The sequence below is a fragment of the Podarcis cretensis genome (genome assembly GCF_951804945.1).
Source record: "Podarcis cretensis genome assembly, chromosome: 15".
In the NCBI taxonomy this organism is placed as follows: domain Eukaryota; kingdom Metazoa; phylum Chordata; class Lepidosauria; order Squamata; family Lacertidae; genus Podarcis; species Podarcis cretensis.
In genome coordinates, this window is record NC_137185.1 from 33848238 (window position 1) to 33874287 (window position 26050).

At 45.2% G+C, this 26050-nt stretch overlaps 2 protein-coding genes and 1 long non-coding RNA gene across 3 annotated transcripts in view; all 3 read right to left on the reverse strand.

The window, feature by feature from the left end:
* ROBO4 (roundabout guidance receptor 4) overlaps nt 1–4634 on the reverse strand; it is a 99554-nt gene extending 94920 nt beyond the window's left edge. Inside the window, exon 1 of the mRNA XM_079954937.1 lies at nt 4174–4634. Coding sequence (XP_079811063.1) covers nt 4174–4354 — 181 coding nt within the window. The 5' untranslated portion in view covers nt 4355–4634. The remainder of the gene's footprint in view (nt 1–4173) is intronic.
* A 14984-nt stretch (nt 4635–19618) lies between these two features.
* The window catches only part of LOC307204003, a 93421-nt gene continuing 86989 nt past the window's right edge, over nt 19619–26050 (reverse strand). The window contains exon 2 of the long non-coding RNA XR_013833442.1: nt 19619–21333. This is a non-coding gene — a long non-coding RNA (uncharacterized lncRNA). The remainder of the gene's footprint in view (nt 21334–26050) is intronic.
* The window catches only part of HEPACAM (hepatic and glial cell adhesion molecule), a 39173-nt gene continuing 32985 nt past the window's right edge, over nt 19863–26050 (reverse strand). Inside the window, exon 7 of the mRNA XM_079955145.1 lies at nt 19863–24565. Coding sequence (XP_079811271.1) covers nt 24260–24565 — 306 coding nt within the window. The 3' untranslated portion in view covers nt 19863–24259. The remainder of the gene's footprint in view (nt 24566–26050) is intronic.

Here is a 26050-nt window from a genome sequence, read left to right on the forward strand (position 1 = left end):
CCAGGGAAATCTGGAATTTGTAGTTCTGGGAGGAGATCAGAGATCTCCTAGCAACTCTCAGGAACTTTAACAAGCTACACCATTTTTCTTTGAGGGATGCCATGGCTGTTTAGAGTGGCAGGATATTGCTATAAATGGGGCCTAGCTTAGTTTCACTAACTTCAATGAGTCTATGAGTAGGACTAATGTTGGATACAACCCAATATTGGTGACTCAATATCCAATTCCCCAAGGTTCTCTGGGAAGAGAAATTGATGGTTAAACCATTCTCAAAACTGTAGTTCACCGGTCAGGGGGCAAAGATCTCCTTACCACTACCAGACCCTTTAATAAATACTGTTCCTGGGATTCTTGGGAGAAACCATGGCTGTGGTATAATGAATGAAATGCACAGTGCAGGATTTTGTTACCGTTATTGAGACATGGGCTGTTCCAGGCTGCAGTTTGTCCAGGGATCCATTAGATGGCACTTTGGAATTAGCCCAGAAACTACTGCAGCCCCTTCATATGATCCTGGAAACATATCCTAAAGATGCCTCCTGTCTATATACCTGGTAAAAATGTGGCCCATCTGCTCCCAAATGCTGCAAGGGGGAGTAAAATATAAGAAGCATGTGTCAGCCATACCCAAAGCATGCATATACTTGCTATGCATTGTGCAAATTCCCACAGTTAATATACAGTGGTACCTCGGGTTAAGCACTTAATTCGTTCCGGAGGTCCATTCTTAACCTGAAACTGTTCTTAACCTGAAGCACCACTTTAGCTAATGGGGCCTCCCGCTGCTGCCGTGCCGCCGGAGCACGATTTCTGTTCTCATCCTGAAGCAAAGTTCTTAACCTGAAACACTATTTCTGGGTTAGCGGAGTCTGTAACCTGAAGCGTATGTAACCTAAAGCGTATGTAACCCGAGGTACCACTGTAACTACAAAATTATCATCCTGGCCCAAAAATACTGAGGAGACCAAGTGAAAGCTGGTCATACATCTTAAATTTAAAAGCCTCAGTCAGCATTCACATGATCACTCATAGTCTTTCAGTTGCTTTGGGGTAGCAGTTGCCATTTAAAGATGCATGTTGACATGTACTGCTGCCATGTAAGGCTGTATACACATGACACCTTCGAATCACATTCTTTCCCTGAAAGAATTCTGGGCCCTCTAATTTGTTAACCCATAATTCTTTGAGGGTTGCATACATCCTAGTCCTTTAAAGCACCTTCAAATCATGTTTTCCCCTCTCAAAGAATTCTGGGCACTGTAGTTTACCCCTCACAGAGTTACAATTCACAGCAACGCTTAACAAACTACAGTGCCCAGAATTCTTTTGGTACAGAGGAATCTGCATTGAACGTGCTTTGAAGGTATAGAGTGTGTTCAGCCTATGGTAGCTTTGGAAGGTGCATGCATACAGAAAACTTGTGTGAACATGAGACCCCTCTTAGGAAACACAGGCCAGCTGTGAAGTGGTTAGACACTGTAAATCACCCCAACTTTGTTCCGCCAAGCTGAGATGCAGCTAATCCTACAATCCCTTGTGCATAGGAATGGCCTCTTTCCCATGTATTAGGCTTGCAAATTAAGGCCCCTGCACTCTATAAGCAATGCTCTGGGCTTTGTTGTATTCTGTTATCAAACACTGGCACAATGGCCTAGTATCAGCAGCAAAGTGCTACATGAGGCACAGGGCATAGCGTGCATTGCGATGGCACATTGCGATGGCCTGCAACCCTCGATACACGTGACACAACAACCTCCCATTGATTCCAGAAGAAGTCAAATGTGAGAGAATCACATTTCTTCCCCAAAAGTCACGTGATCACTCCATTGAGGCAGTTCCATTCCAACCTGTACTTTGCAAAGGCCGATTATTGTATTCAGACGACTAGGGATGGGGGGGTAGAAATATGGCTCGGTTCACATTTAAAAGCAAACCAACCTAATTCGCACTTTCTGAAACAAAAACAGAGCCATCCTTCGAAATGTGCATTTCTCTGAATTTTGCAATGCAGATTTCTGGCCAAGGAATGTGTACAGAAATGCATATAAAAGGGTAGTGTGCATGAAATTGCATATATTAGTGGCAATAACAGACAAAGATGCATTTTATCAAGCATCATATAATTGATAATTTCACCAAATTAATTAATTAATATATTGTTATAAACTTGTTATTACAAGATTTCAAGATTTTGCACATGAATATCACTCAATGCACCTTGCGAACATGGTGCGTGTCATGCAGCAATTGTAACACATCCTTCTCTGATTAACAATTATCACATCTGCTAGAGCCAAACTATTACACAAATTTGTTCCACTGGGGATAAAATCAATAAAGCAGCCTTCCCCATCCCGGTGCCCCCTTAAAGGTTTTGAAGCACAACTCCCCTTGTTCACACCCAGTATGTGTTGGCCATGGTGACTGGGACTGATGTGAGTTGCAGTCGAAAACATCTGGGGGATCTTAGGATGGGGAAAGGCTGAACATAAAATGAAAATAAACAAAGCGCTCCATACATTTCCTTTGGAAACTAAAGTGTTACGGCAGCAATTGAGTATGCACATAGATGGTGGTGTTTGACTGTTTACTCATGTCAACTCATGCCTCTTAATATAAAAAGATTCTCTAAGCAGTGGACAACTATCATCATTCACACAAAGAGTTCAGCCCTTCATCTTGCTTATCATGATCAGCCTACAGTTAGGTTGTTTTAGCCTCAGTGTAATTTGCAGCACCATTAAAACACCTAGGTAATTTCTTTCTTTCTTCTAATCCTAGGGTTGGATCCAGACTAAGTTAGCTGAACTTAGTTCTGATTGAAATCAGTTAGCCTTGGATTAGGATAAGTCCCATTTATTGCAATGGGAACTACGTTCAACAAACTTAGTTGGGATGCACCCCACACTTTTCAGGGGCTTCCAAGATAGGAATAAACAATGGCAAAAAAGAAAAGAATTCAGTTCATTTGAGAGATCAGCATCAATGTCCAAAGACAACAGAGAGATGCAACTGTCTTTTCACTGACTTTCAGAGCAGAGCCATGACCTCTGTGTTACTGAATAGTGAATACGAGGTCCTCCCTCCCTCCCTGTAAAAAGTCTTCCCAAGACCTAAAACATAGGTCCAGTCCACATAGTGTAGCTTTATTTTGAACACTGTTATAATGATACAACCTTTTACATTAATGTTTTGCAGTCACAGATTATTCGTTCTGTAGCTGTGCTGCAGAGAAATCATTTCTAAAACATGTTTGAAAGTAGTACAACACTTTTGTAAAACTGCACTGAAGTTTGAAATGCAGCCAGCAGTATTCACATTTGGTCTTTTGCCCGGGCAGGTAAGAAGCAGTTAAGAGAATATTGGGTTTTCTGCAAAAAAAAAAAAAAAAAAAAAAGCACAATGACCAAGCACTCTATCAAAAGCCCTTATGAGCTGGGAGTCCACACAAACATTTCAGAGGATTTCTCTATCCCTATCCCATCACATGGCATAAATCCCACTGGGCTGGGTACAATTTCACTGGGAAAATCACCTCCACAAAACTCCACGGAAACTAATAGGGGGCTGAACAGAGTTCTTCCACAGGAGAGCTTTCTGCTGGATCCCCAATATTTCACCATTCTTCCTTTGCATGCTTCCCCCCATCTCTCTCCCTGTTTCCCCATCTTATTTCCTTAGTCTCTGCCCCCAAAGGCCTTATAATCCATCCCAAATGATGCAGGAAATGGGTGGGCGACAACATACCCATAAGTGACATAATAAAAGAAAAACACCACCTTCTCCTCCTCCAGTCATCTTTGGCCGCTCTCTCTCATTCTGGTCTTCCTCGGGTTTCGATACAAAACTGCTTGAGTGCTACAAAAGCACATGTGGTCTCCTTTCGCAAGTGTACACATCCGTGGTGCCGCGATAGCCTGTGCACCAACTGCGCCACCATTCCCAGCGACTGCGGCTTTGACTGACGTTTATTGCAGCAACCCTACAGCTGTCATTATTTCCCCATGGCGCGCTTCCTAGGAGGCGCCGATCGCCAGCCCCAGAGCTGAACTCAAACAGGTGGGCCGCAATGCCCACTGGCAAGTCAGCGCAGGCCTATAACCTATAACTTGGTGGTTTGTTTGTTTTTTTGTTTCCCCCTGAAAAGAAAGGTGGGGAGGGGTGTTCTCTTACCTCTTAGCCTGTGCCTCTGCCTAGGCGGGCGGCTGTGGCGAAGCTGCCGCGTCTGCCTGCTGGGCACCTGCGGGGCCTTCCTCGCTTGCTCTGCCAGGCAGGTGCACCGGCATTGGCATGTTTGAGCCCCCCAAACCCAGGGAAGGAAGGCGAAACCCAGCAGGAGAACTTCAGGCAGCATCCTGCAGAGGAGAAGGCACCAAGGGGGGAAGATGCTGGCTCCAGGGGGGGAAACAAAGTCCCCTCTAGTAGCATGCAAGGAATCCAAAGAAACTCTTGTCCAGATGCCCAAGAAGCCTTGGGGGCAGGTTGTGCCCCCCCTCCTTCCCCTTCTCTCTCTCTCTTTCTGCTTGCGCCTGCACAGCTCTCCCTTCTGCTTAGCCCGAGCCCTCTGTTTGGGAAATTATTTGGAATTAGTTATTAAGCATGTTTTCCAACTGCTTTTGTATTTCCCCCCTTCTTTTTTAACTGGGGGAACAATGGGGGAAGGAAAGCATATAGGCACCATGCTGTGAGCGGGCTGGTCCCCTGAACCATCTGTGACATCAGAAAGCGGGGAGGGGGCATCTCCACTGGGATCCCTCTCACACACTTTTCTCTTCTCCCCCTTACACAATATTGTGAAGAACTAAATTAAATGATCAACGAAGAAAAGGGAAACATTCTTTGTGGCTTCCTTCATGAAGGCCAGACATTTCTCATTTTTTAAAAAAAACCATCCCCAACCTTCTTTCCTTCCTTCCCTCCCTCCCTCTCTCTTTTTTTTTTTAACCTCCGTGCAAAATGCCTTCTATCTCCCACCCCCCTTTGGGAGAAGGCAAGGAAAAGTTGAGTTCCAGCCATCCTGGCGAGGGGAGATTGACTACATAAAAGAAGGCTCAGTGCTTTGTCTGGGGGGGGGGGTGGAAGGAGTGTTTTCAAACAAAATTGACCATCCTCTGATAGATTTAACCGCTTGTCGGCTGCTCCTTTGTCAACCTGGCTGGGGAACTGGGCGTCTTGAAGGGAGCCTGAAACATTTTCATTTGTCACGAGAGGCACAACATGCCCGAGACAGTTACAATTACATTTATTGCACTAGGGCCAATTATTTCATCATTCCATTGCTGAGAATCCAAACATCTCAATTGTTATCACCGTTGCTGATTTTGCACCCTTCTCCTTAAAAAAAAGAAAAACAACCACTCGTTTCCTGGGAGGTTCTGGGTTTTTTTTAATGGACTCAAACACATTCAACAAACTAAATTAGCCTAAAGAAATTAATACCCATTTAACTCCCAAATGCACAAACCATCAATCACTCTTACTCCTTATTAACTATGCTGCTCTCCCGCCTCATGCCCAACTTAGTACGTCCCAAGTGAGGAAGGTCTTTCTCTCCCATTCCTGGCCGAGCTACCAACACAACAATCCAAGCTGCCTGGTTGTGTTTTACCAGGAGCTGAGCTGAGGGCTCCCGTTTCCAGTGCCAAGCAAGCAAATGTGGCTCTTTCCTATCTGATTTCATGCTGTTTGTTGCATATACAGAAATGTACGAAGAGCCTCAATGGATTGGACCAAAGATCTGTCTAGTGCAGCATCCTTTCCCCCACCATTGGCCAAACAGGTGCCTCCGGGAAGCTCACAAACAAGCCATGGAGGTCATGGTGCTCTCCTGTGCCCCGGACCCACCACAGTTCCTAACACAGTTCAAACTTTGGATCATTTGCGTCTTGTCTCACCATTGCACTTTGACCGTGGAACTTTTTGGCTTTGTAGCTTTGCCAGAAAGGTAGCAAGCCTTATTTTGTAATAAGCATCTGAGTAGATCTACCAGGTCCTACTCGCTATCTCCAACTCCTCGAAAGATTCCATCAACGGTGTCTCCGAAAAAATTTACACATCACTTGGGAAGACAGGCGAACTAATGCCAGTGTACTGGAAGAAGCAAAGATCACCAGTGTAGAAGCAATGATTCTTCAACATCAACTTCGTTGGACTGGTCATGTTGTGTGGATGCCTGATGATCGTCTTCCAGAGCGTACTCTATTCCGAAATTAAAAATGGCAAGCGTAATGCTGGTGGTCAACAAAAGAGGTTTAAAGACTTTCTCAAGGCAAATCTTAAAAAAATATAGTATGAACACTGACAACTGGGGAACACTGGCTTGCAAGCACACCAGTTGGAGAACAGCCTTTACCAAAGGTGTCATGGGCTTTGAAGACACTCAAATTCAGGACGCAAGGGAGAAATGTGCTAGGAGGAAGGCACGCTTGGCAAATCGACACCATCATCAACTCCCGCCCGGAAACCAATGTCCCCACTGTGGAAGGACACGTGGATCCAGAATTGGCCTCCACAGTCACTTACGGACTCATTGCTAAAACCGTGTTTATGGAAGACAATCTTACTCGGCTACGAGTGATCGCCAAAGAAGAAGAAGAGATCTACCAGGAGCCAAAGGATGTGACTTCTCTTTCTCTGCAAAGCTCATAGAGACTCTTCCATGGATACCAATATTCATAGATTTGTTCTTAAAACAGAAGCGTGAACCTGCACCTCCTGCACATCTGTCCTTTCTTACTCTTCCTTCTAATTTCACTATTGCATTTTTCTTTTTGCATTCAAGGTCAGTCATGGATTGCAATACCTGAGATAAATGGCTACCAAATCTTCTGGTATTGGATCTTGTGTTCATCCGAGGCTGGAGAGCCAGAAAGCAGTGATCTTGCTTCAAGGGTTAGGATAAAGGCCCCATTTGCCCACTGTGTGTCCACTAGGTTCTTCTGCTCAAAGGACTTGCATGTGTTTGTGGTGTCATTGGGCAGAAACTGATGGATCCCTCACCTTGCCTATAGGGGATCCTTCATCTCTCTGTGTCCTTCCATTTTCTCACATTCCTATACTTCCCCATCCTTTTTTTCCTTTTCTTGGTTCTGTTTCCATCCCACTTTCAGTCGAGAAAGCTCCCCGAGATAGCTTTCACAAAGTAACATTGGGGTTACTTCCCTCTCTCCAGTACACAGCATTGCTCTGCGGTTGACTGCTCCCTGCCCCTCCAAAATAATAGCAATAATCAAGTTATTCTGGGGTTATTATGGCCATTGCCACTGCCTCTCATTCCATTTCACGCTAAGGATTACTTGCGATTGGGTGGAGAGTTACCTGACGGTGCTGCTCGCATTATCTTCCTCTTGAGACTACAGGTTTTTTCACCATCCAAGGACAGGGAGGGAGAGCCAAGTGCAGCCTCTGTGTCTCAGGTAGGGGCAGGGAAGAACTTTGATTCAGTTTGCATTTCAAGGCAACCTTACCTAATTCGCGCTTCTGAAACAATGCACAAACCGAAACATAGCTTTACTTTGAAAGCCTCTGAATTTTTCAACGCCGTTTTCTAGGAAGTTATTGGGCACCCAAAAAATGCATATACTAGGGCAAAGTTTGCACATAAATGTGCACATTAATGAAAACAACTTATGAAACAGACATTCTATTACTGGAGATTGCTTTGCAAAAATGTTATATTAGGCAAAATTGCAAACAGAATTGTGTATTGGGAGAAATTTGCATTAAAATGCTGGTGAATTTCGGGAAGGATTTTTTAAAGAAATTAAAGAAATGCAAACTGACGTGGAAATATGAGAAACTGAAAGAAACAAAAAATGACAGGTGTACTCATTCTTGGCCTCAGGCAAGCTGCTGGCGGTTGACTGGATGGTCAGTGGGCTGGCTATTATATCTTAGGCATATATCTAAAATAACAATGGGTTGAATCTAATCCTGCATAGAGGAGACCCATTGAAATCAATAGAAATGGCTTACTTAGGTCCATTAATTTCAGTGGATCTACTCCAAGTAGACATTAGTTGGATATGACTTAGTAATAGTAATAATAAGAATAAGAATAAGAATTTGTAAAGTCCTTAGAAGTAAGAGAAAGTCATGTTTCCAATGAGCTAAACCACCAACAACAAAGTGAAGCATGGATTCTCATTGGTGGACAAGGTTGTTGTTAGTGTGGCTCTGCTGCCATGTCTTTACAGACTACATGTGCTCAAATCCAAGGCCTTGCTCTCTCCTTACAGACTCCGACTGCCAGATAGATGTGGGAACTGGGATCGCGGTCTTAGACATGCAATGACCTCAGCGCTTTCCTCCCCAGGCCAGCTGGGGGGTGTCAAGTAGAAAGGTCAACACAAAGGGCAAGTTTCAGCCACTCCTGGTCATCCCTGGAGACCAGTCAGGATGCAGGCATTTCAAAGAGGCACCCATAAACCCCAATAAAGATTAAGTGCTTTAGCCCTTGTGTTCCTTGGGGTTGTGTCGAGGTCAGTGTAATGACAGCAATAGAGAGTTGCCCTTAGTCTAGATTTTCTTTCTGCATGCCTTTGTAGATTTTCCCTTTAAGCACAATGTTGAGGCTAGCCAGATATGGTGTAGGTAGCAAGGCAGGGACTTAGCTGGGGATTAAGGCAAAATTCATTTCGCTTTGCATTGAAAGGCGAACTTGCCTAATTCACCCTATCGGAAACAATATGGTAACTGAAACACATAGATCCTAGAAATCTACACTTCTCTGAATCCCACAGGGCTGTTCTCCTGCCAATTAGTGCGTACAAAAATGCCTATATTTGAGTAAACTGTGCATTGGAATGCATATATTTCTGAAAACAATTTTTAAAGATGCATTATATTTAGGGGAAAATGGTTTTGCAAATATGTGTATATTTAAACTGTGGGGGTTGGGGTTTATTGTTTTACTTTTATTATTATGTCGTGCATTTTTGTGTTGTAAACTACCCCCGTGATCCTCAAATGAATGGCGGTATATAAATTTAATAAATAATAATAAAATAAATAGGCAAAATGGCATACGAGCCCAGGTGCATGTTAGGAGGGATTTGCAGGTCAATGAATTTTCATGAGGACTTTTAAAAAACGATATTCACAAATTTGTGTGGAAATGTGGAGAAGTAACCATAAGGTTGAGAAGCTAAGGGGTACGGAAATCATTTCCCCCTGCAAACCATGGGCCTGGTGGGGCATGTGGGAAATTGGCCCTGTCACAGAAACCCAAGGCCCCTCAGCTGAATTTTCAGCTCTAATTTAAAGCAATCTTTGGGCCCCTTTATTGGTGACAACAGAAGAAAAGGCAGGCATGTAACATTTTACACAACTTCTTAGTAAGAAGTGCTGCTCATCAGAAAAGTATTTAAATGTTGATGGTTGTTTTGAGGTAAGAGAAGTTTTGTGAGACTCTCTCTTCCTCCCTGCTACCCAGATCCCTCAGCTTTATTTGCTGTTGTTGCTTCATTGTGTAGCATTCTTCCAGTGTCCTGGCCAATGGATACAACGGTGCTAGAGTAACAAACCCTTCAGGCTCTGACTTTAAAACTTTATTAAACCGCTGCGTTCCACATACTGAATGAAATTGAGACTGCGATAATCCGCGAGTTTACTTGGGAGCAAGTCTGTTGAAGCCAGTGGGAGTGCTTCTGAGGAAACTCCCATGCACCACAAGAATTCATCCACCCTTCATTTGCAGCATTTTGCCACAGAGGAAATTAAATTCATCTCCCAGCTTTATTGCATCAAATGCACTTGTGGAATAACCGTCATTTGGAGGGTCACCACCATACCTGCGGTACAATTTGGTGCACTTCACAAAAAGTCTTGTTTTCTGCTTGGGAATATTCACCAGAAGGCACTCGTGAGGTTGCAAGTGATAAAATGCTCTGGTCCAAGGCCAGATCCCACAGCCTAGCAGGCCCAGCTGCATTCAGCTACAAGGTCCTTTCACTGCCACAAGGGAGAAGGAGGTGGTGGCAGCAGACGCAAAGGAGCAGGCAAATGGGTTCCCAGTGTGTGAGGGAAGAGGAGCACACAAGTAGCTCACTTACCTATTTGCACAGGCCCCTCCTTGCTATTGCTTAGCCTCCTGCTGCTGCTGCTACTGAAACACCAAGCGCCCTCCATTGGCAACCTCCTCCTCTGCTTTGCTCCTCAACGGGAGGAGAGTTGTGAGAAGACCGTGGCAACAAACCAGCCAACCGATGGCTGTGTTGGATTGGCTGTTAGACTACGTGCACATTAACAAGAAAGCTTAAAGCTTGGCAATATATTTGAGGCAATATTTTGGGGGAGCAGGAGGGGAACTCTGCTTAGTCTGTTTTGCTCCTGTTCAGTTTTGCCAAGTGTCCTGAAGCTCACAAAAGTTCTGTTCCTTCGCCCAACGCAGGGCCTCTTTTAATAATGCACAATACGGCCATTTTCTGTAGCAAAAAGAGGTCAGTCCCCTGAAGGATTTATAGTCCTTTGTGGGAGTTTTCCTGCTTTTGCACACTGTTGACAAAAGCATTTACATTTCTTTGGCCTCCAATTTGGTACTGGGCTGTTCCTTATATTTGTTTCCCTTTTTAAATCCACAGACTCTTCCTCCCCACCCCACCCCCCATTTTTTTGCTTACTTCCTGACAGTCTCACCTGCTAGACATTTTGCATTTCTCTCCCAACCCCCAGGCTGATTAAACACAAGCACCGCCTCAGCACGTTCAATTTCTTCTCAACGTTTGACATAAATACTCTTGTTTACATTATGCGAGCATGAGAGTAGCTATTCCCAAATCTGCCACTTCCATGGCATGTTTTGCCAAAGAACTTTTGTTATCTTTCTCTCAAACTGTGTATTTCCTTGCAAGACAGAAAGCACATATTCAGATTCAGAATGCCAGAAACAGCACATGTACAAATTCAATACATCCTAGGATAGGGCAGGCAGAATGAGACAAGAGGGAGTACATATTTATACACCTGGACAAAAGCTTCAACACACATTCACCAAGCAGTGCTTTACCAATAGGGATGGGTGACTCTTGCAATTTGTTTCTTGTGATTTCTCATTTTTCCAATCTTAAGTTCAGTTTTCCACATTTTCACATCAGTTTGCATTTTTGCTAAAGTTCTCATGAAAATGCATTAGCCTTTTAGTGCTATATGCATTTGCACACAATTTTGCCTAATATACACAATTTTGCAAAGCAATTTCCCCTAGCATAATGCAGTTTTGTATGACGCGTTCACTGAGAATATACATTTACCCTCGTATATGAATTTTTGTTCAGCGGCGTGTAAATTTCTCCGGACACACATACATTTTTATGCAATTTTGCCTAATATGCATATATTTGCAAAAAAAAAAAAAAAAAAGAATCCCCCAATCTAATGCATTGTTAAATGTTGCTTTTATAAATATATGAATTCATATATATATATATATATATATATATATATATTAAAAATTTTAAACATAAATGCAGAAATAAAAAACAATGAAACATATATCATAACATATTTTCTTAGCTTCATTGGACTCCCTCACGTCTCCCGCTCCCACTTACATCATTGTCAATTCTTACCCGCAATTTATCATCTTGTTTACATTCTTATATCCCATTCATTTAAAATATAATCTAATAATCCTCCCAAAGGTTTTTGTTTTTTCCTCAATCTCACTTGTCATCCTAATTCCATCTAGTTTAGTGGTGCTCAATTATTTATGATCTAGCATCCTTCTTAACATTCAACCAAATTACAATGCTTTTTAAAATAAATCTTAAATTTCTTCCAGTCTTCTTCAACCTTCTCTTCTCCCAGGTCTCAGATTCTGCCGGTCATCTCAGCTAGTTCCATATAGTCTATCAGCTGCATCTGCCACTCTTCCAGTGTGGGTAGATCTTGGGTTTTCCAGTGCTTAGCGATAAGTATCCTTGCTGCTGTTGTTGCATACATAAAAAATGTTCGGTCCTTCCTTAACACCTTCTGGCCGACAATACCCAAAAGGAAGGCCTCTGGTTTCTTAGTGAAGGTATACTTAAAGAAAGTCAACTCAGTATACTTAAATACCTTTTTCAGCTCATTATATATCATTTCCCAGAAAGCCTTCACTCTAGGGCACGTCCACCAGAGGTGAAAGAATGTTCCTTCATTTTCTTTACATTTCCAACATTTATTATCAGACAAATGGTATATTTTGGCAAGTTTAACTAGGGTCATGTACCATCTATATATCATTTTCATTACATTTTCCTTCAAAGCATTACATGCAGTGAAGTTCAACCCAATGGTCCACAACCTTTCCCAGTCCTCAAACATAATGTTGTGCCCAATGTCCTGTGCCCACTTTATCATAGCCGATTTAACCATTTCATCTTGTGTATTCCATTTTAACAGCAAGTTATACATTCTTGAAAGTACCTTAGTCTTAGGCTCTAACAGTTCTGTTTCCAACTTCGATTTCTCCACCTGGAACCCTAACTTTTTGTCATTTTTAAAGACTTCTTTAATCTGAGCGTAGTTTAGCCAGTCTCGCACTTTCTCCCCCCCCCCCCCCTATTTACCAGCAGCAGGCACAATAATTTGCCATGAAAAATGCAGACAGTTGAAATGCCTACATCTGCTGGAGCAGAGCCTTTCGGGGAGCCAGTTCCCGCCCTTCCTGGTGCCTGCCGTCCCTGTGGTCGTGTGCAATGGTTTTTGCTTGCCTCTCTCCCCCCCCCACCTTGTTTTCACCTGTGAACCCGCAGCCCAGTGGGGGCTACGGAGACACACTCCTGCCTAGCAGGCAGGTAGTCCCAACACAACCGCGAGCAGCGTGGGCCTTTTTTCTCCCAAAGTGACCTTTAAATTGGTCCCTAATCATCCCAACAGGAGGACGGGGCTTTTTAAATGCCTCCTGAGGAGAAGCCGTTTCCCACCCACCCCTCTCCACCACGGAGACCTTTGTCTTCGGGCCTGGTTTGCATTCCGAGAGGCTCCGAAGCCAACAAAGTGGGAAGCGGAGCACATCAAGGTCTGTATCCAAAGGGGGGTGGAAAGAAAAGAAAAAGAAGGCCTCTGTGCCCCTGTCCACCACCCCCCACCTCCTCCCTGCAGGTGAGCAGTGTCGAGGAAGGCCTGGCATTCTCTGGGACCTGGTGGTGGTCCCCCACAGCACCTCTTGGCAGCCTGCACACCATCCCTATAGCAACCGCTTCCCCATCACCCCCTGGCTACCCCTGTCCCTCCTCCGGCTTCCTCAACCTCTTGGCTGCCAAGCCCTAACCCTCTGAAAAGAAAGATAGAGTCTGCGAATGTTTCCCTGAGTTAGTTAAAGCAGAAAGTACATCTCATTTGCAGGGCAGGCCCAATAAAAGGGAAACGCGTCTGAGGAGAAAGCCGGCCTGGGGAGGAGGTTTTTGTTGTGCTGCATTGTGGGGAGCTGGGGGGGGGGATGAGGGGAGGGGGAGAAGAAAAGAAAAGTGCTGAGGACAGAGCCGGCTTCTGCTTCACTGCCGCTCAATGGAGGTGGCCCGGGCTACAAGGGGAAGGGGCTTCTGTTTTGTGACTCATTCCCAGCTGGCACTGAACAAAAGGGGGGCTGCTCAGAACCCCAGGTCTAATACTGATCCAGCTCTGCTTTGTTCCAGTTATTTTCCCACTCTGTGAGGGATGATTTTTTTGGGGGGGGAGGGGGAGAAAAGGGAGGAGCAGCCAAAGGCTGCTTTTCAGCACATTCAGAGGAAGAAGGAGCAGACATTAGCAAGGGGCTCTCGTGGCCCTGGCCGCAAGGTGGCTGGATGACCGAAAGGAAACCAAAGTTATCCTGCTTTTTGCTAACCCACCCCCTCAAGATATGAAAGTAGCACAGCACCATTTGTGTAGTTCGAGCTACGTGGAAGCCTCCCCACTTTCAGAGATGTTCTGTGCGACCCTAAAGCCTGCTGTGACTTGTTGATGATGATGGTAATGATTATTAAATTTGTACCCTATCCTTCATCTGTTAGATCTCAGGGCAGTTCACAAAATAAAATTGCAATATAAAGCACACAAAATGCATAATAAAAATATGAACAAACACAAACCAATAAACCCTCCCTCCCACAACACATTTAAAAAGCCATGGAATATTAATCAGCCCAAGGCCTGGTTGAACAGGAATATTGTCGCCTGGTGCCTAAAGGTGTATAGTGAAGGCACCAGGCAAACCTCCCAGGGGAGTGCATTCCCACAGATGGGGAGCCACCACAGAAAAGGTCCATTCTCATGTTGCCACCCTCCAGACCGCTTGTGGAGGAGGCAGACAAAGAAGGGCCTCAGGCGATGGTCTCAGGGTCCAGGTAGGTTCATACTGTATGGAGAGAGGTGGTCTCCTAAACTGCTCCCTTACAGTTGAACAGGAAGTATATTTGAAACCCTTTCTGGTCCATGTTGTAGCCTTTATATACTCCATCCCGATTAGGAACTGCTCTGGGTTTGTGGGGTTGCCTCCTACATCAGTGGGCTCCGGCTATGGGCTTAGCAATGGGTCCAGACATCAGGCAGTGGCAAGTGGCCAAGGGCCACCATTTTGAATTTCCCTTCATTGATGGTGCACCTAAGTAAATGGATATAATGCTGGCTATAATGCCGGGCTTCAGCTGGCTATGTGTAAGAATGTCAGCAGAGCCCCACTGAATCAGGCCAAAGGCCCACTGAGTCCAATCTTCTGTCCTCAGGGCGACCAAGCAGATGCCTATGGGAAGCCCATAAGTAGTGCTTGAGTGAAACAACACTTACCCCACTTAATCTTCCCAGCGATGGATGGGGGACAAATTCTCCACATTTCCAGCAGTGGAAGAAGAGCATCGCCATCATGACTAGCGACCGCTGACAATCATACCCTCCACGAATTGGTCTAGAAATTTTGAATTGTATCCAATGACAATCCTACCCAGAATAGAGCCATTGAAATGAACAGGTCCATAAATTTCACTGGATCTACTCTAAAGATGAGACTAATGGAAATTGACAGATTTGTCCATATCTCCTGTCAACATGCACTATGCTTCTGTTATTTCTCTGTGGCACTGTTGTCCCAATCCAGTGATATTTTGTGGCTGCAGAAGCTGCCACACAGACATTCTTTGGGTGGTGCCAGGGTTTTGTTGCCGACAGACGTGCCTCTCCTAGCCAGATCCCAGGGGGTGGGTGAGGGAACATGTGCCTGTGAGATTGGACATGCCTGTCTTTTCCTATCACCACTGCCATTAAATACGACTCCAGTGAATGTTCCTCTTGGCATCCTTGATCAGACCACCCAGCTGTCACGGAAATTTATTGCTCTTTGCAGATAAAAAGCTGGTCAGCAACATCCCAAGATTCCTTGGGATTTATCCAGAGGGAAGAAGGATGGCCCCACTAATTTCAGCTAACTCAGCCTGGATCTAGCCCAAAGATCAGACAAATTCCATTGTCTTCCAGGATTTTGTTTCCACAAGCAGCACCTGCGACAAAATGTTGCAGCATGAGGTGGATCTGTTTTGGTTTCCAGCCACTCTGGTGGGGGGAGGGGGGTTGCCATTTTGTGGTTTGCCTCGGGTACCAAAGTGTCCTAGGTCAGTCTAGGGCAATGGAAATTCTCCATCTTTGCTCTCTTGCTAGGAATGTCTGAAGAAAACAGAGATGGGAAGAGAACTTGCTAATTTTTGGCAGAGGATGAACTGCAGCAGAATGGAAACAACGCTGCATGCAACAAAGACATGGTGGGACAGGGGGAAATGTTTTCTTATGTCCTTGTTTCTTGCTATCTCTTGCTGTGGACAGATGAAAGCAAAGAGAAAGAGTTAGGAGATGCAGCAGGAAGGAAGCCAGGGAGCTCCAGGAGGGGCAATGGGTCCCTTGCTGAAGCACAAACCTTGGCAGGTTTGCTAACCCCTGTTCCTGAACCCCAGTGCAGAGATATTCCTCGGCAAACAAATAACGGTGATAAAGATTCCATGAAGACAAGAAGCTTGGAATTCACCATGCTGCAGCACTGAGAGCGTGGGAAACTGCTCTCTTGGTGTGATTTAAAGCATGGGTAGCTAATCTTTTTTCAGACAGGGAGCACATATTGCCATTTTGCAACCCCTCCTGGGGCTGTCTACTCGTTGTTGGGTGATCACCCCACAGTCTCTTGCACATACAGACACCAACACACACCTTGAAGCAGGGATGGAGAAACTGCAACTCTCCAGAAGTTACTGGACAACAACGCCCATCCTTCCTGACTACAGGCCAGGCTGGCTGGAGCTGATGGGAGCCGGGGTCCAGCAACACCTGGAGGGCCAGAGGTTCCCTCCCTCTGGTCCAAAACTAAATAGGAGCATTAGAGAGGAATGTGAAGGGCTATGTGAGTTGTCAAAGGCCACTCATCAACTCAGTGTCAGAGAACAGGACCAATGCCTTTCTTAATAATAATTATTATTATTATTATTTATTTATATATTGAGGGCTCAGAGAGGCTAACAACATTAAAATGATACAACATTCTAAAATCATTTCATTCTAAAATTAATTCAAATCAGATTAATGGCAACCATTGGGCTAGAGTTCTGTGAGGATTGCCAAAGGAGGGGGTCAGGCTGTGCCTTGGCCAAAGGCCTGGTGGAACAGCTCTGTCTTGCAGGCCCTGCAGAAAGATGTCAAGTCCCGCAGGGCCCTAGTCTCTTGTGACAGAGCGTTCCACCAGATCAGAGCCACAGCCGAAAAGCCCTGGCTCTGGTTGAGGCCAGCCTAACCTCTCTGTGGCCCGGGACCTCCGAGATGTTTTTGTTTGAAGACCGTAAGGTCCTCTGTGGGGCATACCAGGAGAGGCGGTCCCTCAGGTACGAGGGTCCTAGGCCGTATAGGGTTTTAAAGGTTAAAACCAGCACCTTAAACCTGATCCTGTACTCCACTTCTCAGTGGATCATGCTGCCTTTCCAGCGCATGGCACTGAGCAATGGCTCAGCTCCGTGAGCCCCTGCCCCTCTCCCCATTCCTCTGCAGCGCTGGTAAAGGCCTCCTCCTCTCCTCCATCCCTCCGTCTCTACCTCAAAGCCATACAGGCCGGAACTAATAGGATTGACTCTGTTTCATTAATTTCCTTTCATGTGGTCTGGTTGGATTTCCACCACACGTAACACCATCTTTCCCAACATTTATCATGGATTAAGAAATGCAATGAGCTAATGTGAATAGCAATACACTCCTCAAGCTGAGGCTCAGGAAAGGAGGTACTCAAGTTTGCACGGGGGGGGGGGGTTAGGAAAAGATTAAATACCGCATCCCCCCATCCTTCCCCCTCCAATCCTGATACCCCCCCTTCTCTCACACAACAGCCTTTTCATATGTAGTCTTAAAATCCTTTTGTTGTCCACGCTCTTCACAGCGAAACATTTTGTAAGGCAGGCAGGAAATTCTAATGAGACGAACAGCAGGTGAGGTGTTGGCTGCGGAGCTCAGCATCTACACAAAGCAAAACCGAGCTGTTGGAAACCTCCCCAGCTACGACCAGGGTGGAACTGAAACAATTTGTTCCCCAAAATTCCCCTCCATAAATGTGGATAGACAATGTCCACCTGGTATTTGCTAAAAAAAAGAAACTCCAGCATTTGCTCCAGAAATTATCTTTCTCTGATATCTAATGATATTTCAGTTCAAGATCTAAAGGTAGTTTCAGAGTTCCACTGGCAGTTAGGGTTTGAGGAATGGCATGCCGTATTTGATTACAGTGGTACCTCGGGTTAAGTACTTAATTTGTTCCGGAGGTCCATACTTAACCTGAAACTGTTCTTAACCTGAAGCACCACTTTAGCTAATGGGGCCTCCAGCTGCTGCCGCACCGCCGGAGTACGATTTCTGTTCTCATCCTGAAGCAAAGTTCTTAACCTGAAGCACTATTTCTGGGTTAGCGGAGTGTGTAACCTGAAGCGTATGTAGCCTGAGGTACCACTGTATTAGAATTTAATGTAAATTGTCAAATATTATTGGCATGCAATGGTGTTTTGTCTCTGACATACAATGTGCAATGGTATGCAGTTTTTGACAGTGTTCGGCAGCTGAAAGCTTATGCCAATTCATACTTTATGCTTTCCAAATTCAAAATGCGAAAGGAAAAGTAATAACAGGGAAGTCTAAAAGCATTTACAAATATCCGTTCCAGGTTTGTATGTTCTCAAATGTTTCTCTGGAAGAAAATGAGTGGGTTTCTGGAATTGCTTTGGATAATCATTTGTGGAATTGTCCATAGGTTTTGTGAATGTCTCAGTGGCCAATGCAAGTTTTAGTGGATTTTACTGGTAGATGAGGCATTCGCCATTATGGTAAATGTACTAAGTTTTTCTTATTTGCCCTGCACTTTCTTGCTTTTCATAGATTTGATCAGCCAAATGATGAAATTCTCTTCTTAAGCATCCATTCTTTAGGTGCTATGTGGAAGTTGACCCCTTCCATTGCGCTTTGAATGGCATTAGATCTGCCTTTCAGAACATTTGCTCCTGTTTCTGTGTTTGAGTTTTTTTACTGCCTCCTGGTTTGTTTGTTTTATTCTGTTGCCTTCAGAAACTGCCTTGTACTGATCTGTCTGTGCTTTGCGGTGGCCCATCTAGGTCAGGATCTATCTACCATTAAACACAAAAATAAGGAACCCGCTATATAAAAACATACACAAATAAAAAAAATAGGGGTTCAGGCCAGCATGCAAAGACACAATACAGTGGTACCTCGGGTTACATACGCTTCAGGTTACATATGCTTCAGGTTACAGACTCCGCTAACCCAGAAAAAGTATCTCAGGTTAAGAACTTTGCTTCAGGATGAGAACAGAAATCGTGCTCCGGTGGCGCGGCGGCAGCAGGAGGCCCCATTAGCTAAAGTGGTGCTTCAGGTTAAGAACAGTTTCAGGTTAAGAATGGACCTCCGGAACAAATTAAGTTCTTAACCTGAGGTACAACTGTACATGGCAAGCAAAGTACAATGAATTGTATTCGTCCCAATGTACCCGCAATGTACCTGCAAGGCATGCAATACATACTCCAGAATGATCAAAATAAGTACAATATTACGATTAATGATATATTTTCATTTCTGATACAAGAAAATTATTGGAAGTGGTGGAGCAGCTGTAGTAAACAGGACTGGAGCCCAGTGATCCCAGTTTCGAAGAGAAACTCCTTCTTCAGATAACAATATAAAAGAAAATGGTAGCAATGCAAGCCAAATAATATACAGTGCAATGTAAACTTTTCCAGACCGTGAGCAAGCTGACTCACCCTGTGAAGTTAACAAGGTCCCACATCGGGTACCAGTTGAGGTACCTGCTGCATGCTGGCTAGCAGAGCACAGAGGAAGCCCACTAGTGGACATTTATGAGAAGAAAATGTGAAACACCAAAGGTTTCTTAAAGAGGTATTATAAGAAACAGCCCAAATCAAAAGGTGTGTTAAACCCATGCAGTGTAATTCTATTGAGAAGATTAATTTCTTGTCTCAAGAGCACCTTCTCAGACCCATACAACAGAATTAACACTGAGAAGCTACTCCTGAGACAAGAAATTGGGCTGTTTCTTGTAATTGTGACGAATACAATTCATTGTACTTTGCTTGCCATATATTGTGTCTTTGTATGCTGGCCTGAACCCCTGCCCCCCCCCATTTGTGTATATATCTACCATTCAAGGCAGGGTGCTCTAAGGCTTCAGACAGAGGTCCTCCTGCCCTACTTTGAGATGGCACAAAAACCTGCCCTCTGCCACTGAGCTTTGCCCCTTCCATTTGTTTTATTGTGTGGTTTTGCTTTGCTTTATTATTACCCACCTTGAATGTGCTAAAAAAAGGAGCCACGATTCAAATGCATAAATAAAATAAGTACCAGTCATATTTATTTGTTTCTTCTCTCTCTATTGTGCATTAGCATGGTTTGCAAATTATCTTGATCCTAATTCAAGGATGCTAATAAAAGCAACAAGACCTGCACTGTGCCTGGTAACAATACCAACATCTTGTTTTGGGCAGGGTGTCCTTTAAACATCTGTGAAAACATTTGCACAACTTTAAAATATATGCATTATTAATAATAATGATAACATTTCAGAAAATGCAAATTAGGTAAGGTTGCATTAAAATCCTAACAACCTAATTTATCCTCCATTCCTAACATGTGATACCGTGCAAGCTAGATTTGCACTACTGAATACTTTGGGCTTGATATTGTCAGGAGTTCAGCCTACACTCGAGTAGGACCCTAGCAGAGACACATGCCTGACTGGCATGTTCTCTCCCTCCTGGTCGATCATTCGGGAGCTTCATGAGCTTTCTTCAGCCCGAACATCACAGTGACCAATGTCAACCGACACCGGCACACTTAGGGATCTGCAGAGTTTGCGCAACTTGCGTAACAGAACCTCAGCAACTCAGCATTTTGGCTAATCTACTTTATTTACATATAAACACACATGGAACACTGCAACATGGCTCCCTCTCTCTCTAGCATCAGACAGCAAAGAGAAAAAGAACAAAGGACAATAGTCCAACTTCACAGAACACAGTAACACAAACATCCTGTCTCCGTCACTTCCCACTCTGTGGAGCCAAAACATATAACATCCTGTGAAAGACAACAACACCATGGCTTCAATCACGCAGCCAGGAATTCTAACAGATATGTGCAAGGCACAACTTGGCACAAAGCTTTAACACTCCCTGGCCCACCTGCTCCTATAACTGTGAGCCACTGTGAGCCCCTGATTCATGGTAAGTGCCATGAATTTAGCACATACGAATGTATGAACAAAGCAAACATCCACATATTCTAACATCCAGTTTCCCAGTGGCCAATCAGACGCCTCCTGGGAAGCCTGCAGCAACTAGTATTCAGAAGCATGCTGCCTTAATCCCTAGAGGTTGGACAGCACTGCCCATTAATTTGTGCAACATTGCCACCTACTGTTGACCAGCAATGACTATGGTGAATGGGCAAGTGTGTGTGCGTGTTCAGAGCGGAGAGAAATTGAGTGCTGCACAAACACACATATATAGTGAATGGGGGATAATATTGAATGCACCTGATAAAGAAGACTCAGGTTCACAAAATGGTTACACCACAATACAGGTGAAACTCGAAAAATTAGAATATTGTGGGAAAATTCATTTATTTCAGTAAAATTCAACTTAAAAGGTGAAACACCATTAATCATCACAATTATAACAAATAAAGACTTGACATATCTTGCTTTACATGTCATGAGTCTATCTCACATATTAGTTTCACCTTTTAAGTTGAATTACTGAAATAAATGAACTTTTCCACGATATTCTAATTTTTCACCTGTACATTCGTTCACTTCTAAGGTGCCACTAAAGGTACCTATCTCCACAGTCGGAGGCAGCGATGCTTCTGAATATCAGTGGCTGGAAACTGCAGGAGGAAAGCGTGTTATTGTGTGCAGATCTTGCTTGCAGGTTTCCCAAGGCTTGGCCACTGTGAGAACAGGATGCTGGGACAGGTGGGCCATTGGCCTGATTCAGCAGGCTGTTCTTGTGTTCCTGATCTTCATACAGCAGATGGCTACCACTTTGGGATTTGGCACTTACTGCCAAGGCTCGCTAGCAGAGCAATCCCTCATACGAAGCAAAGGGAATCGCTTGACCTTTTCATTACATGCTGAAGTCGGCACAGATCCAATCAACCTAGAGTCTTGATACACCAACTAAGGATACATTAGAGCCTTTTGCACCACATGTCTGAAGGCAGCTGGTTTGGGCAACTTTCAATGAGAAAATATGGACAATGGGGACAGGGTTAAGCATCTCCCTCTCTCCTCTGCTGCTTTTACACTCCTGGTCCTAGCATCCCAAAGTTACTTTTCAATTTTAATAAGTTTCTCAAGGAAAGGTTACATGCCTAGTTCGGCCCTTACAGCCAATTCACACCAAGACAACTTAAGGATGGATAAACTGGGACATGTGCAGAGAAGGAGGATCAATATGATCAAGGAAGCAGAAACCAAGCCTTATGAGGAACGGTTGAGGGAAGTGAGTATGTTTAGCCTGTGTCAGGAGTGCATGCAGGAGCCAGGCCATGTGACCAGTAGGACTTTGCAGGACTGGGGCCTTCCTACGTTTGTTCTGAAGAGGCAAGGCACAGGTGAGGCCGATTGGTAACTCACAGCACCTGGTGGCAAGGCCCAGGAAGGGATATAAGGTCAGCCTTTCCCTTCAGCTCTTTGGCACAACAATACGCTCCCTGCCTTGCTGTGTTGGGCTCCTTGACTCCTTGATCCTCAGACCCTTGACTTTGTGACTCCTTGCTTCTTGATCCTCGGACCCCTGACTTTGTGACTCCCTGCTTCCTGACCCTCGGACCCTTGGCTTCTGGACTCTCATTCCTGCTTCCACCCCGCCATCTTGCCCCTGGTCCTGATGTCCTCAGCCAGGACTTTGATTGCCCATAGACCAGACCACGACAGCCTGGAAATGAGCAGAGTGAGAGCAGATGCTACTATAGCCATCTTCAAGTATCTCAAGGGCTGTCACTTGGAAGATGGAGCAAGCTTGTTTTCTCATGCTCTTGAGATTAGGGCCCATACTGATGGATTCAAGTTCCAAGAAAGGAGTTTCTGACTTAACATCAGGAAGAACTTTCTGACAGTAAGAGCTGCTCGACAATGGAATAAACTCCCATGAGAGGTGGTGGAGGTTTTTAAGCAGAGGTTGGATGGCCACCTGTCATGTACAATTCAGAGATTCTTGCATTGCAGGGGTTGGCCTAGATGACCCTCAGGGTCCCTTCCAGCTCTACCATTCTGTGATTCTAAGACATTTCTCCTGTGTGCATCTTTCAGTCACAAAAATGAGATCTCACAGGAACTTTCTTCACTAAGGTTTAATGCAATGGACAACTTATTTCCATCTGACATAATACTGCAAAGCCCGTGTCTGCTTGATATTTCATTCAAGCTAATGCATGTCCCATGGTGCTTCCTCCCAGAGTGGAGTTGGGGAAAATGAGCACTGCTGTGTGGTTTGCTACACCGGCCACTGCATGGCTCTAGGGTCAAACCTGCTCTTGATTCCTGCACCCCAGGCTTGCGAGCACAAACTGACTCCTGCAGAGCGATGCCTTCTTCCCCTTCACTACAGACAAACCCAGTGTGCCATGAAATAGATATAAAGAGGCCGGCTAGACAGTGGTGGCTGGTGCCCATTGGAGCTGACAGGGCAGAAGTCAAAGAGCCCTATAGTGGGTGGATTCAGAGCCAATGAGAGGCAGAGCCAAGTCGTTCCAGATTTGTCTCTATTTTCCTCGCTGCTGAGTTCTGAGACTCATGGACTAGCCTGGATTTATTTGAGTACATGAAGCTGCCTGGAACCCTGTAAGCATTTAGCCTGGCATTACCTACCAGGGCTGGCATCACGTGGATACGTTCCCATCAGGTGGATACGTTCCCATTGGCTGCATTAGGGTAAAAAAAGGTAAAGGACCCCTGGGCAGTTAAGTCCAGTCTAAGGTGACTATGGGGTTGCAGTGCTCATCTCACTTTCAGGCCAAGGGAGCCGGCATTTGTCCACAGACAGCTGTCCGGGTCATGTGGCCAGCAGGACTAAACTGCTTCTGCCGCAACGGGAAAGCATGACAGAAACCAGAGCTCATGGAAACGCCGTTTACCTTTCTGCCACAGTGGTACCTATTTATCTACTTGCACTGGCATGCTTTCGAACTGCTAGTTAGGCAGGAGCTGGGACAGAGCAACGGGAACTCATCCCGTTGTGTGGATTCGAATCGCCAACCTTCTGATCGGCAAGCCCAAGAGGCTCAGTGGTTTAGACCACAGCGCCACCCACATCCCATCACCTTTTACCTTGGCTACATTATCACCACCCATACAAAAGTCTCCAAAGGCTTGGATGGAAACATCAGGCTTTAAAGCAATTAGTTGGGCATCGTTCCCAAAAGCAAAAGTTTTAGCGACACCAGCGTGCTAACTCCCAGGGTGCTACAAATAGCATGTTAGTGCCTTTAAAACGTATGTATGGAAGCAGGAGTGTTGAAACTACTGTAAACCATTTAAAGTGGGTCCATCCAGCCTGTGGAACACTGCGGGATTCACTTTTTTTACCTAAAAGCAGAGCCCGGGCATCTTCTTTTGAATAGGAAACATGCATTTGCGTGTGCAAAAAAACAAAACACCCGGTGCAAACTCACTGCTACCCCAGGAAACATTCACAAGCACAGCAAGGTTTCCTCGCTGCACACACACAGAGACAAGACAGATGCACACTGCTGGCTGCCTTCAGGCATTGATTTCCACAGTGCTGGCCTCCCCCTGCTGATCTCGGATGATATGAACTCCAGCAGTCCGCACTAAGCGTGTGGTGTTTTGGGTGCGCCCTGGCGGGGTTGGGGACCTGGTAGGAGATATGTGCGTTCTGGAGGTGGCCGGAGACCTGGCTGGCGAGCGATGGTATCGACGAGCAGACCGAACAGGCAGTCCAGGTGATCTTCCAGGTGGAGGAGGAGAGCTGGAGTAGCTGGGCGGCGAGGGCTCAGCAGCGTTTCGGGACTCAGTAAGGGATTCCTCTTCAGCTTCTGGAGAGTCCTTGGGGAAGCAAGTAAAAGCAAGCAGCCGCTGTCAGAAGATGAGTGTAGTACCACAACATACTACAATGAACTTCAAAAGCACTTTGGAACTGGGCCGGCCCTACCATCAGACAGAGTGCTTCAGGAAGTAGATTTTGAGTGTCATGAAAGAGCAGCAAAGTGTTAGCTATTTTACTTTGTTATTATGGTATTTTTACTGCCAGGGAAGGGGAGAGGTGGTTGTGCGATTATCTGCCTAAAGGCCAAAAATACTTTTCATTTTTTTACCATGGTTTATTACCCACTTTGACTTGATAGGAGTATCATTTTCTGCTCCACCCCAGGCAGCAAAATGTCTTGGTTTAGCCCTGTATTCTTGTGCATGGCCCCAGAGGGGGGTTGGGGGGGAGGGGGGACTGGGTGATCACCAGGAGGCTGAGAGGGGAGGTGTGCCAGAAGGAGAAGGATCTCAGTCTATATTTATTAGTAAATAATATTAATCGTTTTCACTGTGTGTTTTTGTAGCATGTATTATTGCTTGTTGTTTCAGTTTGCTGTACACCACTTACAAAGATTTTCTTCTATATTAAGTGGTATAGGTAAAAGGTAAAGGGACCCCTGACCATTAGGTCCAGTCATGACCGACTCTGGGGTTGTGGCACTCATCTCGCTTTATTGACCGAGGGAGCCGGCATACAGCTTCTGGGTCATGTGGCTAGCATGACTAAGCCACTTCTGGCAAACCAGAGCAGTGCACGGAAACGCCGTTTACCTTCCCGCCGGGGCGGTACCTATTTATCTACTTGCACTTTGATGTGCTTTCGAACTGCTAGGTTGGCAGGAGCAGGGACTGAGCAATGGGAGCTCACCCCGTCGTGGGGATTCAAACCGCTGACCTTCTGATTGGCAAGCCCTAGGCTCTGTGGTTTAACCCACAGCGCCATCGGCGTCCCTATTAAGTGGTATAGAAATGGTCTAAATAAATAAATAAATCTAATATGGCAGTAGCATCATATTACAGTGTAGTGCAGAGGTTTTCAACCTCTTTGGGTCCATGGCTCCCTTGACCAACTACACTGCCCCACAGGGCCCTGGGAAGCACCCCCTGGCCAGCCCCAGAGGCACCGTTTACCTGGGGAGCTTGTAGCCAGTGCTGCTGCAAAAAGCAGCTGTGCAAGCCTTTGGGAAGCAGAGATGTGAGAGGGCATTAGAGGAATGGAGGGAAAGAAAGAGAGACAGAGGCCAGTGTTGCCCATGACACCTCTGACCAATTTTCAAGGCTCTCCAGGGTGTCAAGACACACTGGTTGAAAACCACTAGTGTAGTGGTTAGGGCACTGGGCTAGGGCTTGGGAAATAAGGGATGGAATCCCCACCCAGCTATGAAGTTCGCTGGGTGACCTTGGGCCAGTCGCAGTCTCCCAGCCTAAATTTCCAGGAGGAAATGTGTTAATGCCACCTTGATATCCTTGGAGGGAAGGTGGAGCAAATATGTAAATATAAAT